Source organism: Trachemys scripta, chromosome 1, assembly GCF_013100865.1.
Source record: "Trachemys scripta elegans isolate TJP31775 chromosome 1, CAS_Tse_1.0, whole genome shotgun sequence".
NCBI lineage: Eukaryota > Metazoa > Chordata > Testudines > Emydidae > Trachemys > Trachemys scripta.
Window position 1 is genome coordinate 318,784,958 of NC_048298.1, and position 17,441 is coordinate 318,802,398.

Here is a 17,441-nt window from a genome sequence, read left to right on the forward strand (position 1 = left end):
TTCCTCTCCCTACTGATTCCAAGGAATGGCATAAATCAATTAAAATATTGCTTGTTAAGGCGATGCTGATTTATTAATACCCCAATCCTGCAAACACTTACGCAACTTTGGGATAATAAAGGTAAACTGATACATAAGTGTTTGCAGGATAAGGGCTCATTAGTGTACACCCTGGCTATGTTCAGGCCTTGAGATGGTCGTAGAGTAATCACAAATAATTTGCGTCAATGAGTTTTTAATCTCATCAGGAGCTGAAGAAGGCTCTTATCCAAAGTCCGTTGAAATCAATGGAAACGCTCCCATTCACTTTAATGAGAACTAAAGGACTCACAAATACATTTTCCCGCTATTCAACCAGCTGCATAAATGGCCCAGCAATATTCATCAAATTATTTTTTTTATCAATCTATATAAGTATTTTATACATTCATAATTCAGTAATAATTTTCTCCAGTAGTCATCTGTCCTTACTTGAGACCCCCATTCATGAACCTCATCCTCAGGGTTACCACACTTCTTTCAATTCAATAGTATTGTATTGGCATGACAACTTAGACAATGGTTGCCAAAGTATAAAAAGACAGGACACCCAAATCTCTGGTAAAGGCAGGCCTGGTGGGCCTGATTCTCCTCCCAGAATTAGCAGTACCTCCATTCAAATCAATATTGTGACACAGGTGTAAACCACTGACAGCAGAATCAGGCCCAGGATACAGTTGTTTCACCTGGCTGCATTTGCCATTGCCCATAGCTGAACTGGTGTCAGGCTGCTATGTTACACGGCCCTGTCTCTTCCATTTTTTGCCTTCGGTCTAGGATTATGCACAGTTTTTCCTCACTGCTTTTCATAATGGAAAGTCTTCTCATGTTTGATAATTTGAGGTGGTATCATTCTTGCATTCCTTCCTCTTTTAGACAGTGGAGTATAAACAGTCCTTCTTTTTCTCTTTTTACCTTTTGCTTGAACAGATGCACCTCTCCAGATGTATATTTTCTATTACCTCCACCTTATCGTCACCACCGACTCTGTGTTTAGTAAGAGTCTGCCTTAGTTTTGCATGTTATATTGTGAGAAAATAGTCACTAGTTCTGTACATGCATCAGTTACAATCTACCATATTTTGGTCTATTCTTCTTAGTAACTTCTAGATATTGGTGTTTCAGCGTTTTTGCTTGAGCAGTGATCATGGTTCACATTGGGATAAGGTTCTTTCTTCTCTTGATTTTATTACTCTGTTGGACGCCAGGGTGTGAAGCTCACTTGTCCTAGGCACCCATGTTAATTAATTTTTCTTCACACCTTAAAGTGTGGTAATACTCTGCAAAAGATTGTGTAAATATGGTGCAATGCTTCCTGTTTAATTGAAAGCCTGTGATTTGGAAGTCAAGCTACTAGTAATAAAGATTCTGCAGGCCCAATTCTATGGAGCTCTCGCTCATTTAATATGATCTTTTCAAGTGAATAAGGCAGAGACTAGAGCTCACACATCTGTGTAACTGGAGGTTGTACTGTGGGATTGCACAGGTGATGGCACACGACTGGGTTGCACAGGTGTAACTGGGGGGAAAATCTAGTCCTGCAAATGGCATGAAGCTACTATTCTCTTGGTGATACATAAGTCAAGACAGAGTCATGCTCATTCTCACTTAGCTGTGTTGACTGACATCCCAATAGATGTAAAAAGCAGAAAAAGCTTCATCACCAAAGTCACAGAGCACAGGGAACAGATCTGTTGAGCAAGAATGTCCCATTTTTACATGGTCACTTTTTCAACCATAATCACCATCACTTTCAGATTTTTGTTTTAAGTGGTTAGGGTACCAACATGGGAGACCTGGGATTCCTTGTTCCAGCACAGTCTTCCTGTGTGACTTTGGGCAAGTCACTTAGTGTGTCAACAATGCAAAAATAGAATAAAATAAAAAATAATAAAATAACCAAAATCCTGCAGCAGCAAGTCTCAGAGCCTGGGTTTACAGACTTGGGCTTGTGGTGATAAAAATAGCTGTGTAGACATTCCTGCTTGTGCTGGAGTTGGGCTCTGAAATCAGGCAAGGGGGGTGGGAACATGGCTATTTTTAGTGTCCTAGTGCAAGCCCTCTGGGCCTGAGCCTATAGACCTGGACTCTGAGACTTGCTGCTGCAGGAGGTTTTTTTGCCAGTGTAGACATAACATTTGTCTCTCTGTGTTTCAGTTCCCATTTATAAAATATCAGGGGGTAGCCGTGTTAGTCTGTATCTACAAAAACAACAAGGAGTCTGGTGGCACCTTAAAGACTAACAGATTTATTTGGGCATAAGCTTTCGTGGGTAAAAACCTCACTTCTTCGGATGCATCCAAAGAAGTGAGGTTTTTACTCACGAAAGCTTATGCCCAAATAAATCTGTTAGTCTTTAAGGTGCCACCAGACTCCTTGTTGCATTTATAAAATGGGGCTAATAGCACTGCCCTACCTCACAGGGATTGTTATGATGATAAATACATTAAAGATTATGAGGTGCTCACCTGCTGATAGAATGGGGGCCATATAAGTACCCAAGACGGATAGATAAAAACATGTTTTTAGCATGAAAACCGGGGCCTCAGACATTGGTGGTACCTCAGTCACTCATTCACTGCCTATGCACATAAATTTAATCTCCTGAGGACCAAAGGGTTTTAGTCTAACCCAAGTTACCGCTCAGAGTAGATGGTTTAATGGTCCATTCTGGCCTCAAATTCCATGAAACAATGAATACAGTTCTGCCCATGTTTATTACCTTCCACTCCTTCCCCCATCTCAGTGTTCCCCTTTGGTAGTATTCCTATCGTTTATTTGTATTTCAGCAGGGCCCAGAGGCCTCAGCCAACATAACAGTCTGTGCCCCAAAAAGCTTACAGTCTAAAGAGCTAAGACAGACAAAGGGTGGGAGAAAAAGTATCTCTATCACCATCGTCATCCCACTTTACAAATAAGGAATGGTGGCACCAAGAAATTAAGTGACTTGCCCAAGGTCACAGACAGTCAGTGGGAGACTTAAGCATTGAATCTAGACCTTCAGAGCCCCAGTCCCATACCCTAAGCAAGACCATTCTTGCTCTCTGTTAGGAAATCCTCTCACACCAGTTAGAATTTGAGTGAAGGATTTGCATTTTGTTAGTATATTTGCACTTTCATTGTCTTGTTAAGCAGCATCCCGAGTGTGCAGATGTGCGGGAGCAGTATAAATAACATTACTGTTATTAAATCCAGGCCCTTCTCCCTGCTGCACAGCTGCCTCCCCACTCGTTTTCCCATAAATCGCTTACTGTACATATTCCTTCATGTCAAGCAGTGGATTTATTGACTGTGCTGGACAGCAGTACTGTAGAAACAGGAAAACAGGAAATTTGTCAGCACACAGTGGTTCTTTGCCATTCAGCACACCAGTTCCACAGGATGCATTCTCATTATGGCTGGAATTATTCATGATTTAACCTCACCAACCCTACCTAAGCAAGCCATTCTGCTGTGGAGTCTGATTGCGAAGTGGGAGAACTACCGGTATGTGGGTGGCTCATGTGGGTATGTGTGAGATTATTTTGTGCTTAGTGCCTTTCATCAGAGGATCTCTAAGCACTGTACAAAGGGGTGCACGCACTCAGCTTTCTGAGGCATGGGTTCAGGCAGGCATACCCCCTTTGTGCCATGTACCTGTACTTAATGCTGTGCCTTTGCTTTATTTCCTGGCGCCAACATTTCCTATGATATGACTGGATAGTTCCTTCTTTTGTCTCTCATCAGGAGAGACAACACAATGCTAAGGCATGTCTACTTTGAGCTGGGGGCACAAGTTCCAGCTTGAGGAGACATACCCATGGCTAGCTCTGATCATGCTAGCCTGCTAAAAATAGAGTGTAGCTGTCACGTCAAGAGGAGCTAGCTACCCCGAGTATGGACCCATATGCCAGCATGGGTCCATATTCGGGGTGGCTAGCCCCTCCCACCACTCACATGGCTACGTTGTACGTTTAGCACGCTAGCTTGATCAGAGCTAGCATGGGTATGTCTCCTCGAGCTGGGAATCACACCCCCAGCTCAAAGCGCAGACATACCTCTAGATTTCTCTATTTCATTGCTCCGGCTACCTTTACTCAAGCAAACCCTCCAGTGACTGCAGGATTAGCTCTATCCTAGTAGTTACTTCTACAATGCCTGGAATTTGCAAGGTGCTTTACAAACCCACATAGAAGACAAAGGGGCTGATCCTGGGCTCAGCCCTTGTTCCTATGTGCTACTCTGATTGTGTAGAGGGGCCACAGAGGCACTGCTACAGGCTACAGGAGAATGGGGTGTGTGCTAGAGATGGGGCTGAGAGGGGAGAATCTCTATAGTGATAAACACTATGGGAATTCTGGGCTCCTCTAGGCTGTAGTGCATTCCATAGGCTACCTGGGTAAGGTTGCTGTAAATTACAGGAGTCCTAGGTGCTGCTCTAATTTCCACTGGGGAGCCCATCACATAATCTGTCCTGGAGTCCCTGCCCTGTAACTTGGACAGGACACAAAGACAGTAACAAACTAGTAGGTTTGGGGGGACAATGAGGAAGGAAGAAGGCAACAATAACAAAATCATTGGATTACTCAGCTCTGGCCTGTGCCTATATTCTATGGTACCATTTAGTATAGAATTGTTCTCTGCATTTGCATATCTTGTAGGCGGCATGGCAGAAGGGATCCTTCCTGTTCCTTGTACAGCACCTAATAGACTAGAGCTGCTATCTGGATTGCGGCCTTTGGGTGCTATCTTAATATATGTGGGCCAAGATTTTCAAAAACGAGTGTCTGAAGTTAGCCTCCTATATCCCTATTTATGCATTTAGGTAAGCAGCATGATTTTTAAAAGAGCTGAGCACACAGCAGCTCCCACTACTTTCAAAGATGCAGGATCAGCCTCATAGTACAGTGGCATAAATTCAGAATGATTCCACTGAAGTCAAGAGCTACGCTCAGGCTACACACCATTGTAAATGAGAACTCAAGAGACAAAGTGGTGGGGTGCAATGGATCATGTCCCATATACACATTTGTAAGGAGAGGAAGGATGGTTCAGTGGTTAGGCATGAACCGGGGATTTGGAAAGTATTCAATTCCTTGCTCTGCTACAGGATTTCTGTGTGATCCTGGGCGAGTCACTTAATCTCTCTGGAGAAATAAACTACCCACCCCACGGAGGCAAATGCTTCTTTCATTTATAATTCTATGAGCCCACTGCAATCAGTGGAGTTACTTGCCTGTAAATGAGGGCAGAATTTGGCCTTGGCTTGTAATGTGCCTATTCATAATCTCTGTAGGTCAAAAGGAGGGTCTCTCTCAAAGCCAATTTAAAAAGGGTAATATAAGTGCTGCCCTTTGCCACTTAATTTGGTTTGATGAAATAGGATGAATTTTTCTTTAGTTACCTTGATCCTGTATTGAATTTTATACAAGCTGAATAAAACTAGATTTGTGGGATTTAACTGAGTCTGGTTACATTAGCCAGAGACTCCTCCGAGCCAGTGTTTAGAAGGGTTTGGTTTGGTGTTTTAGCCTATCCTTACAGGTGCCTTCAAAGAGGATTATCTCCGAGTCCTAATCCATCTTTCTATAGCCCCTTCAACACACAGTGCATGATCTGGATTGTGTTGAATTTCTGAGGATGATGGTCTCTTTCTGCCTATGTACCTTTGTTTCTCTTTTCCCCCAGACCCTGTATTTTTGGAGACATATTTGCCAGTGCTTTTCAAAGTCCTTCTCTTGTTCAATTCTGTTTTGACTTCACAATGAATTTAGTGGTCGTGAAGGGTGCAAGATTGGAGACTAAAGTTCTCTAGTAGATAATGGGTCTGGTACAGGCCAGCAGTAGCTCAAGCTTCCTCACACCACTTGTCTAATGGAGTTAGAATGTAACCCTTAATGAGGCAAGAGGGTATTTCAGTTCCCATGCCCACTCAGTCTGTGGCCTCTCTGCTGAGGTTGCCTATTATGGTCATGTAGACAACAGTCCACTATGAACTGGACTGACGATATCGTCTCATTTCCCATAAGCCCATGCCCAGCCACCTATTGCTAACAAGGGCCCTGGACAGATTTAAGACCAGCAATCTAAAAATGGAAGGCTCTCTAATCTATGAGAGAGAGAGAAAAAAAAACATCCCCAGATTTCCCACGCATTTCTGCTTTAGTTTGGGGGGGGGAAGGGGGCAAACATTCCCCAAAATGTGACAAATTTTTCCACCCATTTCTAGTGACCCTTCTGCACTGAGTCGTTACCAACCTCCTGGGTCATCTGGAGTCCCCAGTCAGCTCTCTCTTAGTGACTCCCTTTTACTATATAGGCCTGTGATGTTTATTACACCCAGGCTGCAGATCACTGAACTCCCGTGGACTCGGCCGTTCTGAACAGTAAGTTCAGCCTGGTATTGATGCTCATTACATTTGAAACCACCCATGCATGTAACCACATCGACTCCAAATGCAAACAAACACTTATCCCATTCCAGCTGACACTTTGACAACCCCAGATGCCTGCACCCCATTTTATTTCTTGATTGGGACTGCCACTTCTTATGTTAGGCCAGGCAGCCCACGACTTACAGCCCTGCTAGCATTACCCTCCGCTATACTGTATGTACAGCCAGCCTAAGATAGGAACAACCAAAATAGTCATGGTAAGATGCTCGGACAACAGCATGAACCAAAACGTGGAATTAGAATACCATCTATAAAGAAGAAGTTTCATTAGAGTAAGTAACAAAGATCCATTAAAAAAAGCCCCCTTACCATGTCTCCTGTCCTGCCAGATGGACAGAATGCTATCTGTTCTGATTAGTCACTAACTTCATTTATCCCAGATACACGGCTTGTTTCAGCAGATATTATTTTATCAGTCATCGGCTTCTCTGGAATGTTTTAAATTATGAACAGAGGCACATCCACTTGTGCTCTTCAAGCAGTAGTTCTATAATTGCATCTGCAAAAGGTGTTTAAACAATCTAGCTACCAGATGGCCAGTAAACTCAAAAACTTGGTGAGCATTAAAAGAAATATATTATTGCACTAAATTAATAGCCACTGCAAGATTTTCACTATGGTGACGGCTGTACATATTTATCAGCTCTCCTCCACTGTGCATTTAATGGGCAGCTTTGCAACTACAGAGAGCAAAGTCATCTCTGCACATCTGTTTTTCCAATTTTGCCAAAGAGCTTTCATTTTTCTTTCCTCTAATAATTTGACCTGTTTTGTTTCTGGCAGAGGACTCCGTTAAATGGAGCACTAGCTTCCTGGATTCATTCCAGCAGAGATGAGGTCAAAACAACAAGAAAAAAAAGCAGCTGGTGGCTACTACGCAATGGGAACAAACAGGCTAGGGTTTTTTTTTTTAAAAATGAAATGGGATTGGATACCTAGATGCAATGGTTGCACAGGAACAATGTACCACAGAAACTGTATTTCCTGCAATTACAGTAGTTGTAGCATGCCTCCCCTAGTACAGTTAGATAATCACACATGTGTTCAGCTATCAGGAAATCTGGTGCACAGCCTCTAAATTTCCACAGATGTATTAGGTCTTTTACAAAAGCATTCGGATCTGGATTCAGGGAGAGTTGGTTTTCCATCTCAACCCCCCTCCCTCCCCCATTTTATTTTTCCACTTTCATCAAATTTCCATTACTCTATCACAGATTTCTCTGATCCCCTCATGTAGGGAGAGAGCTCTTTCTTCCCACGCATTTTTCCTCATCTGGCCTCTCTTTGCCCTGATATTCAACTATCTTATCCTAAAGCAGCGAACAGACCAATTTCTAGTGACACTTCCAGTTGGGTGTGACTCAGAAGCAGGATGTGGCTGTGGAAGCATCAACTGATGCCCCTGCTTAAGAAACAATCTCTCCCTTGCCTTTCCTTTCTCCAAGACCAAAAATTCCACCTCACAGCTCACCAAGGAGACAATACAACATTCTTCTGCTAGGCTGCAGAGCAAGTGTGAAATGTTCTGTTTTCATCATTTAAAGAACAAAAGGAACACAACAGTCACAGGCGAAATCAGAAGTCCAGAAATCCTGAATTTTGGGAGAGGAGACAGAATGAATGAGAAGAGAGAAGAGTTCATTTTTGGCTAATCATTATGGACCTCTGTCAAAACGATGCTTCCAGTACTTGCTTAACAATTGTTTTAACTTGGGAATGAGAACGACCTCATCTAGTAGCTACATAAGGCCACAATTGTGTCAGATGATGAACACCTCCTGAGGTTTCTCATCACCCTCAGTTCCTATGCTCTTGTGAAAATTGAACGTCCAAAGCTCGTCTCAAGAGATGCCCTTTGTCATGCAGAATCAGACTCATTGATGACTGCTAGGGACGACAGAACTGGTCATCCAAACCAAACCTTTTATGAGGTGTGGGGGGAAACATTGGTTAAACTTTCTTCCCCTCTATTATGTTTCATGCTGGAAGCCAAAAGAACCAAAATACCATAAAGACCATTCTCATGATATTTCAAGCTATATAGGAAGCAGGAAGGACACGAATCTCATGAAAGTGCTTGGAGCACTTCTGTACTGTCTCCCACTACCTGACCATGAGGCTCTCTCTCTCTCTCTCTCACACATGTCTTGCTGAAAAGTCTTTTCCTTCTTCTAAGCTCTAATCTTTCCTTGTTCTTTCATTTTTGCACAGTTGTCTCATACTCTGTTCTGGTTTTATCTAATTTAGATGTGAGATTCTGTCTTACTCTAGGTTTGGAAGGAACAATGGAAACGTAGGGTGCAACCGAAACTACATTTAAGAATAATTTCTGGCCTATAGTATGTTGAATGTTCCCACACAGCCGCTACTCCCCTTCCCACACAAGTGGTCAGATGGGGAGCAGGGACTGGGTGGGAGCACCCTCAACTTGCCAGTTGTATTAGCACACCAGGGGAAGTGATTTGCAATGGGTAGAGGGCTGGCACAGATTATTTCCTTCTCGGAGCAGAAATGGAACCAGGGAGTCCTAGGTCACAATAAAGTTCCTGGTCTATTCCCAGGGCAGCACAATAATGCTCTATCCCTTGCTTAGAGCTTGTGGCAAAGACACAGTTAGCCTAGTTTTGCAGGTCCAAAAGATCTTGCTAGTTGATCATCCAAACTCTCCGCGGTTTCATTTAACCAAATCAGACCTTAGAACTTTTGAGGTTCAGCATCACTAGAGAGGATGTGGTCAAGGGAAGGGCAAGAACAATGACAAAAGGTTTAGAAAGTGAGATCTATGTGGAAAGGTTGCGAGAAACGGGCATGCTCATCTGAGTGGACCCATCTGTAAAGATGTGAGGGATCAATAAGAAAAGCACAGAAGGGAATAGTTGGAATCTGCAGCAGGGCAAGTACATTTTAAGTACTTTGCAGATTTTAGATGTATAAGATCAGTTAGGCAATGGAACAAGCAGCCAAAGGAAGGCTGTTGATATTGCATCACTAGAGATATTCAACACTAGACTAGACACCCATCTAGTATGGATTATTTTTGAATAATCTCAATCCTGACACCAAGCAGACAGAGCTCACAAGAGTTTCCCTATAATCCAAGGAATTACATGACTGTTATCAATTAGAATAACTGCTTCAAGTATCAGGGGGTAGCCGTGTTAGTCTGTATCTACAAAAACAACAAAGAGTCTGGTGGCACCTTAAAGACTAACAGATTTATTTGGGCATAAGCTTTCGTGAGTAAAAACCTCACTTCTTCGGTTGCATCCGAAGAAGTGAGGTTTTTACTCACGAAAGCTTATGCCCAAATAAATCTGTTAGTCTTTAAGGTGCCACCAGACTCTTTGTTGTTTTAATAACTGCTTCAGCTTATCAACCCTTTTTAGAACTATCTAACGATAATATAGTTTCCATTTAGGCATTGCATTAAGAAGTCCAAACTCTGGGCAACAGAGGTTCACAGTAGAGATGTGTACATGATAAAATGACCATTTTTCTTCTATGCAGTGTTGTTGTAGCTGTGTTGGTGCCAGGATATTCAAGAGAAAAGGTGGGTGCGGTAACAGCTTTTATTGGACCAACTTCTGTTGGTGAGAGAGACAAGCTTTTGAGCTTATACAGAGCTCTTCTTCAGGTCTCCTGAAATCGGTTCAATGAAAGATATTACCTCACCCACCTTGTTTCTCATTTTAGTTCTACCTATGGACAACCCTATGTTTTACTTTAGGGTGCTTGTGATCTATCAGTTCCTGTATGTTGTCTCCAAAAGATGTTGCATCTCCATAAAATCCAATCTCCGTACCAGAAATCCAGTATTTCAGAAAAAGGAGTGTATGTTTGCAGCAATACTCAAATCTCAGGCTTCAGAGCATAAAATGATCAATGAAGGAGTCAGGGAAGACATTTCCCCCTAACTACATTGCACAAAACAGTTGGTGCACTGTGAGTGGTGGGGAAGAAAGATTCACTTCCCACCGATATTCATGTGATGACCATTCCTCAAGGTGGGATACCAGAACTTAATGAGGGAAATCATACGTTCTTATGGACACAGGATGTTGCCCTCTGTGAGACATGATGCTCTGCTCCAATGGTCAAGTTTAAAAGTGCATGACTCTCAGTGAGGCAGTGGGGAAGATTGGGGGGGAACCACAAGAGAAGAGTCTTTCTGCATGTCTAGCTAAACAGAATGTTGAAAGACGTACCCCAAACAAATGTGGTCCTGAAATATCAGTGCATCTCAGATTAGATCCTGCCCATCTCCCTCTGTGAGAACATCATTAAAGTGTTTGGTTTTAGAGAGGTCTGCTCTCTATTGTTTAGAAACGTGAATCATGTCACTTGGTCCCAGAGCCCTCACAGTGTAGAATGTTGACAAACAGCACAAGGCTCGTACCCAAAACCACCTTAATTTAGGATGACTAGTATGAAGCATAAGCGCAATGGGAAAGCCATTGTTCTAGGTCCACTGGCACCAAGGGGTTATATGGGGAAAGAGCGTACCTCTTCCTCAGGATAAGCCGCTTTTGCTGTGAGTGCCTCAGCTTCCACTTCTCCCATGCTAACAACCTGCTGCTGAACAGCCATCTTGCTCAATGGCAGTAAGGCAGGACTGTCAGGTGACAATGGAGCGGGCTGGGAACTCCAGGCTGGCTGTGACGCCACCAGCTTTTCTGAGAAGCCACTGGCCCGTAGATAGAACATGTTTAGTGATCTCTTGGAATAACTGCACTTTGCTGTTTTACTGCACATTACACCTCTACCTGCGAGCCTCTTGCCTCATTTTTCATTTTGTTAGGTGGTCTTGACAGCATGACACACACCACCACACACACACGTGCGCGCACACACACACACACACACTCACTCTTGTAGCTCCAAGCCCTCTCCCCATTCCTCGGGGGAACAGGTGGTCAATATCTTCAGGGGGCTCTGATGGTATGGGCCACCTGTTGAGGATCTTCTGATGAGAAACATGTAGTCCATCTCATCCTCTCTCCTGCCTCAATACAGCACTTCTAGCTAGGGCTACGAAACAGACTACTTCTGCCACGGCCCTGCTGAGCTGGGGCTAAGAGAAGACTCATGATCTTTATTGCCTAGGGTTGTCCTAATGAACCTGCTAGAGATTATCGATCATCTCTCCTAGAAAGCAAGTGCTGGAGAACCCCAAGCAAAGAATTAGGGGGTGTCTTTCAGCCTCAGCTCAGTAGACCCAACAGCAACAGTCTGTTTGCTGCTCCCTGTTGCATTATTTGGGTAGATGGTCTCCCAGTCCCCAGAAATGCCTTTATGCCCATTTGAGCTAGTCACCTACACTGGTTGGCCCCCAAGAAGCTACCTAGTGCCCTCTGCAGCACAAACTTCTAGCTATAAGACTGAACAGGGATAGGGCAGGACATCAGCACCCAGCTCCCCACTTGAACGTAATGTGGGTGGGATACTGAGCCCAAGCAAGGGGCTGACTGTATGTTCCCCTAAGTTTGTCGAAAACCAACCCATATGAAGTGAAGTATTGATTTCAGTCTGGGAGCTGGACTCTTCACTCCTCAGACTTCACACATTTCTAGTCCTGATTCCCAGCCCTCTGCTCTACCCACTAGGAACATAGCATACTGGAGGACAAAGTTTTTGGAGCTCATCATAGCACTAACCATCAGAACAGGGGCTCACAGAAGTGCTGGTGCCAGGCATGGGTTAAACTTTAACTGCACTTCCAAAAAGCTGGAGCATTTACACTTTCTGCAACAGAAAGATGCAAGCTCTTGGCACAAAATACAATTCTGAATCACATTTGCTTGGGTAAGGTACTAAATACACCTTCTAGTATCCAGCAGTGTCCACCTCTCTGGTCTGTGCATTCAAAAGCAACGCAGAAAGGAGCCACTGGTAATGATGCATTTATGCGGCAGACTGCACTCAGCAGCCTCCCTATTTTTTAACTAAGTCTTCTCATCCAAATTACAGTATAGGATGCAAAGGAGAAAAAAACATAGGAATATATGCTCTGCATGGGACTTACCCAACTGATCCAGTCTGAATGGAGCCGGTGCGCCTTCGGAAATCTCATTGTCTGCAGGAAGAAGAATAAATGCCTGGAAAGAGCAGCCTGATTCATAGGTGTATATTGTTAGAGAAATAAAACTGCTTCTAGGAACACTGCAGCGAGGCCGTTACTTAGCTTGCCCCTAGTTCTGCCAGGTGGTGCTTTTTCTCAGCATGTCTGTTTGGAAATTAGCAATTGTCAGAGAAACTTTGGGTCAATTCAGCCCCAAAACCAAAGCATATTCTTGCTGCAAAATGAAACCTCGTCGTCCCTCCAGCACCCATACACTTTGCGTTGGCAGAGTCCTAGGGGGCTGCACTGCACCATCCTGATCCTTGGTGGGACACCCAGGCTGCACATGCAAAACAAGAACCTCATTTTCTGCCGTGTCCTCCAGACTTTTCAGAAACCCCACCACTCCCATCTCCTGTTTCTTTTAGTGTCCAAAATTGGCCAGAAGCATCATTAATCAGAGCAGAGGCTCCAGAAGTGAGCGCGCCGATCCTGTGCCCACCTGAATGGACACAAACACCTCCCTTCGCTACTGCAGGCCCCTCTTTGCCATCCGGCCTGCCTGCCCACTGGTTGCTAGGCAACCACAGCAGGCAAACGTATTCGGCATTAACTCTCCTACCCTCTATGAGATTTTTGTTTGTTTTTCAATTATTTAAAAAGAAAAAAAAACCTGAAAAAGGCCAGATCCTCAGAGACAAATAAATAATAAACAAACCAAAGAGACTCTTTCCCCTTCAGTCACTGGATTTGATCTCCCTGATACCAAAATCTCTTGTCTATCAAACAGGGATGTTGTGTAGCCAGAGTACATTTCAACCTATGGAGAGGAGAGGAAGTGCTACAGCCCAGTTTTCTCCCTCCTCCTGAATAGTAGACCAAGCGAGCCCTTTAACTCTGAATTTTCACCTGTAACACTCACAGGAGAAACTCTCACAAGGCACTAGTAGAAAATAAATCACTAGGGACTATCCTACACTGAGGATAAGACATGGGGACTTGAAAACTAGCAAGTCACCCTCACCAAAGGATCTTGACACTTCGCATACATCAGTGAATTTATCCCCACAGCACCCCGGTGAGGTAAGGAAGTACTATTATACTATACTGTCTTTGTTAATGGGCTCTTCAGGCTAGCAGACAAACCTGTAAGTAGATCCAATGACTGGATGCTGAAGCCAGACAAATTCAGATTGGAAATAAGGTGCAAATATTTAACAGTAGCGAGGTTAATTAACCAATGGAAAAATTTACAAAAGTTGTGGTGGAAACTCCATCACTGGCAATTTTAAAATCATTACTGGATGTTTTTCTAAAAGATATGCTCTAATTCAATGGTCTCCAACCTTTTTACATGCAAGATCACTTTTTGAATTTAAGGGCAACCCAGGATCTACCCTGCCCCTTCCCTGAGCCCCCCCTTCCCCAAAGCCTCGCTCTGCTCACTCCACCCCCTCCCCCCATTGCTTGATCTCCCCCACCCTCACTCACTTTCACCGGGCTGGGGTAGGGGCTCGGGAGGGAGGGGGGGAAGTGCAGGCTCTGGGCTGGGGCTGAGGAGTTCGCAGTGTGGGAGGGGGCTTTGGGCTGAGCCTGGGGCAGGGATGCAGGAGGGGGTTTTGGAGCAGGAGTGCGCTTCGGGCTGGGGCAGAGTGTTGGGGTGCAGGAGGGGGTGTGCGGTGCTGGCTCCAGGAGGGGGCTCAGGGCTGGGGTGCTGACTCAGGACTGGGGCTTGGGGTGCAGGAGGGGGTTTGGCATGCAGGAGGGGGTATGGGTTGCTGGCTCTGGGAGGGGGCTCAGGACTGGGGGTTGGGGTGCGGCCTCCCACCGGGCAGCACTTACCTCCGGTGGCTCCTGGTTGGCAGTCCAGCGTGGCTGCCACTAAGGCAGGCTCCCTGCTTGCCCTGTCCCCATGCCACTCCCAGAAGGGGCCAACACACCCTCTAGAGGGCAGGGGGCACGTGGCTCTGCGCGCTGCCCCTCTCTGCCGGTACTGCCCCTGCAATTGGCCACAGCTCCCTGTTCCTGGCCAATGGGAGCTGCGGGGGCAGTGCTTGCAGGCAGGAGCAGCACGCAGAGAGAGACCCCTGTCTCCCCACTCCCCTGCTGCGTTGGCCACTTCCGGGAGCGGCGTGGACCCAGGGCAGGCAGGGAGACTGCCTTAGCGGCAGCCCCACTACACCACCGGAGATTGCAATCGACAAGGAGATCCTTTAGGATCAACCAGTTGATCACAATCGACCAGTTGGTGACCACTGCTCTAATTCAAACAGGAAAGTCCTATGGCCTGTGTTTTACAGGAGGTCAGACTAGAGGATCACAGTGGTACCTTCTGGCCTTATTATCTGTGAATCATCCCGACTTAACAGATGGGGAACTGAAGAACAAAGAAGCAAAGTGACTTGCCCAGAGTCACACTGGAAGTTTATGGCAGAGCTGAGAAATGAATCCACATCTCCTGAGTCCCAGGCCAGTCTCAGCCACAAGCCCATCCTTCCTTTCCTGACCTTAGCTGAGGCAAGACTATGCTGTGGTGCCTATAAGAAATCAGCCAACATTTAATGATTAGGTGGAGGGACAATGGTGGGAGGTGTCTGAGGGTTTGTTAAGACAATGCTTGTTTCAGAGCAGGTGGGAAATTTTTTATTTTCAAAAATTTTCATGAAAATGTCAATGTTTTTCAAAATTCCAAAAATGCAATAATTTTTTTGAAAAATGTTTAGAATTTTTTCCCCATCAGATCTAATATATTTATTTGCAAAACTATAAAGTAGATTGGAATACAGATTGATCGATGCAGGCACACACATACACAAATTATATAAATGTATCTAATCATTATATCTGATCATCTCTTTCTTCTCTACCCTTATATTTTGCCTGTCTTCCTAGAATGTAAATTATTGATGGCAGTGACCATGTCTACCACTATTTGTTCAGCCTCCAAGCACAAACAGGATCAGGGCTCTGGGAACTACAATAATATAAATATGAAAGAATAACACAGACCTGAGCACATGGACAGTGTTCAACAAATCAATAGTAATGGGAATCGAGATAAGACCACATAATGTTTTTTCTTCTAGATATTCAAAATGGACAAAGTAATTACTCCAGGAACCTTAGATTATCTGTTGCCTTATCCAGCCTTACTTCACACCCTTTTAAAGAAACAGACTATTGTGAAACAGCCTTCTTTCCCCCTGCAATTCCCGGATTGGACTGTGAGGAAAAGAAATTACATTTTTGGGCAAATATTTAAGTACATTAGACCCACAATTTGGTGCATTCAGGTAGACCACAATCAGGAGAATCTTCACTGACACCGCCCCTGATGCAGCACATGCCGTCTATCAAAGGTGGAGTGCAGGATCCGGATGGCACCAGTCAGGGTTTAAATTCTCAAAGATTATTTCCTGGAGTCCCCTCCCCCGATTCAGGGCTCTGGACTTAAGTCCCCCAGGAGTTCGGGGGTGCTGGGAGGCACCGGCACTTCCAGCGGAGCTCTCACAGGTTTGAAAATATTTTCCAAAGCTCTTCTCCAGTGGGCTCCTGCTGAATTTAAGCCCTAGCGCCACTGCAGGTGAAGTGCTATCCAAGTTTGGTAAGCAGTGAAATGACAATTTTATCAGCTTTTTATTAGTACAGCCTTATTCACGTCAGTACAAACACACACTATACCCCATATCTAGAGAAGGCTGAATAGCATCAGAGAATCTCTAGTGTTAACAAGACATGTTCTGGTGGTTGTGGTCATTGTCTCCAGGGACTGGACCAAGGATCTATGGATCTAAAACGGGCATACTGGATAAGATCAATGGTCCATCTAACCTGTATCCTGTCTTCTGATAGTGGCTAATGCCAGATGCTTCAAAGCGAATGAACAGAACAGGGTAATTATCGACTGATCAATCCCTGTTGTCCAGTCCCAGCATCTGGCAATCATGAGGCTAGGGACATCCAGAGCATGGGGTTGCATCCCTGACCATCTTGGTTAATAGTCATTGATGGAGGTATCCTCCATGAACTTATCTAATTCTTTTTTTAAACCCAGTTACAGTTTTGACCTTCACAACATTCCCCGGCAACGAGTGCCACAGGTTGGCTGTGCATTGTGTGGCATAAGCCCCTGCTGCCTAAGCCAAAGGACAAGTCCAATAATTTGAAAGCATTTGTAGGGATAGAGGCCATGCAATACCTTGGACAATTCCCAACACCTGTAACAGGTGCCAAGATTGGCTATCACCAGCACTAAAAGGAAATAAATAGAGTTGGGTGGTACATTTTTGCTGAAGCAAAACACTTTGGTTTCCACAAAACTGTTGTTGGGAACGTTTTTGGGTCTGGGGCACAGACAGTGAGATGCACACTAAATGGTTAGGCGGATTAAAAGCTGCACAGCTACCGTACCTCCTCTGTCACTAGCAAAGTGAAAAATACCACTGTGAGCCAGCCAGTTGATTTCATCCAGCTTCCAGTTGTCACCAAGGTCCATGCTTCCCATATAGTGTCAGAGAGTTGCTTGTAACGCCTCCCAGAGTTCTTTCTGAGGAATAACCAAAACCTATTGTGAATTATTGCAATTGCCAGGCTTCAAAATCTGCAAACAGCTAACCACTGAATCAGAGTGAAACTAGTATTTCTAGGTCTATCCTATTGGCCAAATTGTGCCCACACCACACATGGGGGTGCAAGAGGTGTACAGTTTCCAGATGATGTTTAGGTGTTGGTTTAACTAAGGGTAAGTGGGAATTTGTTTTCCTGACCTGTGAAAATTTATGACATTTAAAATTTTTTTCCCATTCCTTCACACATCGGGATGAAATTAAAGTCTCAAAAATTGTGATTAACTGAAAGAAAGGAAAAAAAATCAGTTCAGGTCAATTGAAATGTTTTGTCTCAGTTTTAAC

General features: G+C 44.4%; 1 protein-coding gene across 3 annotated transcripts in view; it reads right to left on the reverse strand.

Annotated features, from left to right (window-relative positions):
- AMOTL1 (angiomotin like 1) overlaps nucleotides 1-17,073 on the reverse strand; it is a 120,280-nt gene extending 103,207 nt beyond the window's left edge. For 2 of the 3 annotated variants that reach the window (XM_034758927.1, XM_034758924.1), the window contains exons 1-2: nucleotides 16,942-17,066; nucleotides 12,496-12,546 (exon numbers count right to left, since the gene is read on the reverse strand). In XM_034758927.1, the coding sequence (XP_034614818.1) occupies nucleotides 12,496-12,546; nucleotides 16,942-17,035 (145 nt within the window). In that variant the 5' untranslated portion in view covers nucleotides 17,036-17,066. Of the gene's footprint in view, nucleotides 1-12,495; nucleotides 12,547-16,941 lie in introns of all 3 variants that reach the window. The other variant, XM_034758923.1, reaches the window with a different exon arrangement.
- Between the last annotated feature and the right edge of the window lie 368 nt (nucleotides 17,074-17,441).